The sequence below is a fragment of the Sebastes fasciatus genome, chromosome 6, assembly GCF_043250625.1.
Source record: "Sebastes fasciatus isolate fSebFas1 chromosome 6, fSebFas1.pri, whole genome shotgun sequence".
Classification (NCBI taxonomy): domain Eukaryota; kingdom Metazoa; phylum Chordata; class Actinopteri; order Perciformes; family Sebastidae; genus Sebastes; species Sebastes fasciatus.
In genome coordinates, this window is record NC_133800.1 from 38,051,150 (window position 1) to 38,053,649 (window position 2,500).

Genomic DNA, 2,500 nt, shown 5'->3' on the forward strand with positions numbered 1-2,500 from the left:
ATCCAGTCTCCCGTCCTGTCCTGTCCTGTCCTGTCCTGTCCTGTCCTGTCCTAACATCCAGTGTCCCGTCCTGTCCTGTCCTGTCCTGTCCTGTCCTGTCCTGTCCTAACATCATGTGTCCCGTCCTGTCCTGTCCTGTCCTAACATCATGTGTCCTGTCCTGTCCTGTCCTGTCCTAACATCATGTGCCCCGTCCTGTCCTGTCCTGTCCTGTCCTGTCCTAACATCATGTGTCCCGTCCTGTCCTGTCCTAACATCCAGTGTCCCGTCCTGTCCTGTCCTGTCCTAACATCATGTGTCCCGTCCTGTCCTGTCCTGTCCTGTCCTGTCCTAACATCATGTGTCCCGTCCTGTCCTGTCCTGTCCTAACATCATGTGTCCCGTCCTGTCCTGTCCTAACATCCAGTGTCCCGTCCTGTCCTGTCCTGTCCTAACATCATGTGTCCCGTCCTGTCCTGTCCTGTCCTGTCCTGTCCTAACATCATGTGTCCCGTCCTGTCCTGTCCTGTCCTAACATCATGTGTCCCGTCCTGTCCTGTCCTAACATCCAGTGTCCCGTCCTGTCCTGTCCTGTCCTAACATCATGTGCCCCGTCCTGTCCTGTCCTGTCCTGTCCTGTCCTAACATCATGTGTCCCGTCCTGTCCTGTCCTGTCCTAACATCATGTGTCCCGTCCTGTCCTGTCCTAACATCCAGTGTCCCGTCCTGTCCTGTCCTGTCCTAACATCATGTGTCCCGTCCTGTCCTGTCCTGTCCTAACATCATGTGTCCCGTCCTGTCCTGTCCTGTCCTAACATCATGTGCCCCGTCCTGTCCTGTCCTGTCCTAACATCCAGTGTCCCGTCCTGTCCTGTCCTGTCCTAACATCATGTGTCCCGTCCTGTCCTGTCCTGTCCTAACATCATGTGTCCTGTCCTGTCCTGTCCTGTCCTAACATCATGCGTCCCGTCCCGTCCCGTCCCGTCCCGTCCCGTCCCGTCCCGTCCCGTCCTGTCCTAACATCTTGTGTCCCGTCCTGTCCTGTCCTGTCCTGTCCTGTCCTGTCCTGTCCTGTCCTGTCCTAACATCATGTGTCCCGTCCTGTCCTGTCCTGTCCTGTCCTAACATCATGTGTCCCGTCCTGTCCTGTCCTGTCCTGTCCTGTCCTGTCCTGTCCTGCCCTAACATCATGTGTCCCGTCCTGTCCTGTCCTAACATCCAGTGTCCCGTCCTGTCCTGTCCTGTCCTAACATCATGTGTCCCGTCCTGTCCTGTCCTGTCCTGTCCTGTCCTAACATCTTGTGTCCCGTCCTGTCCTGTCCTGTCCTAACATCATGTGTCCCGTCCTGTCCTGTCCTGTCCTAACATCATGTGTCCCGTCCTGTCCTGTCCTGTCCTGTCCTAACATCATGTGTCCCGTCCTGTCCTGTCCTGTCCTGTCCTGTCCTGTCCTGTCCTGTCCTGTCCTGTCCTGCCCTAACATCATGTGTCCCGTCCTGTCCTGTCCTAACATCCAGTGTCCCGTCCTGTCCTGTCCTGTCCTAACATCATGTGTCCCGTCCTGTCCTGTCCTGTCCTGTCCTGTCCTAACATCTTGTGTCCCGTCCTGTCCTGTCCTGTCCTAACATCATGTGTCCCGTCCTGTCCTGTCCTGTCCTAACATCATGTGTCCCGTCCTGTCCTGTCCTGTCCTGTCCTGTCCTGTCCTGTCCTGTCCTGTCCTGTCCTGTCCTAACATCATGTGTCCCGTCCTGTCCTGTCCTGTCCTAACATCATGTGTCCCGTCCTGTCCTGTCCTGTCCTGTCCCGTCCTGTCCTGTCCTGTCCTGTCCTGTCCTGTCCTAACATCATGTGTCCCGTCCTGTCCTGTCCTGTCCTGTCCTGTCCTGTCCTGTCCTAACATCTTGTGTCCCGTCCTGTCCTGTTATTTTGTCTTGTCTCAGTGTCCTGCTGTGTCCCGTCCTGAAGCCACAGTCTCCAGCGTCCTGTCCTGTTCCTCTTGTCTCTTCTTGTCCCATCCTGTTTTGTCTTATGGTTGGTAACATTTCCTGTCTTCTTTTGTCCTATTATTTTGTCCTCTTGTTGCTGTCCTGACTGTCCCTTCGTCCCCTCCCGTCGCAGCATGTCTTCTTGTTGTAATCACCTGTCTGTCTGTCTGTCTGTCAGGAACTGGTCCGATTGGCTGCGGAGAGACAAGGCGACTCCGCCCCCTTATCTCCTGTCCAATCACAGGCTGCTGTTGGACAGACAGGTGGGTTTGACAACCAGTGGACATCAGACAGGACTTCTACCTGCCGGAGTCCAGGAGCTCCTGCAGAGGACGAGGAGGACAAGGAGGACAAGGAGGACAAGGAGGAGGAGACAGCTTCAGCTCCTCCAAAGCCCCCGATGCCTTTTATAGAGCCCCTCCCCCAGGTGTCCCTCCAACGGATGTCCCTCCCCCCGGGACTCAGGTGAGTCTGAACCAAACATTCTCTACTGTAGGAAAAAACAGAAAAGCGTCGAAAATATGTGAAAATTA

At 55.4% G+C, this 2,500-nt stretch overlaps 1 protein-coding gene across 1 annotated transcript in view; it reads left to right on the forward strand.

Moving 5' to 3' along the window:
- The window catches only part of LOC141770068 (rap guanine nucleotide exchange factor 1-like), a 24,317-nt gene that overhangs the window by 1,319 nt on the left and 20,498 nt on the right, over nt 1-2,500 (forward strand). Inside the window, exon 4 of the mRNA XM_074639724.1 lies at nt 2,146-2,432. Coding sequence (XP_074495825.1) covers nt 2,146-2,432 — 287 coding nt within the window. The remainder of the gene's footprint in view (nt 1-2,145; nt 2,433-2,500) is intronic.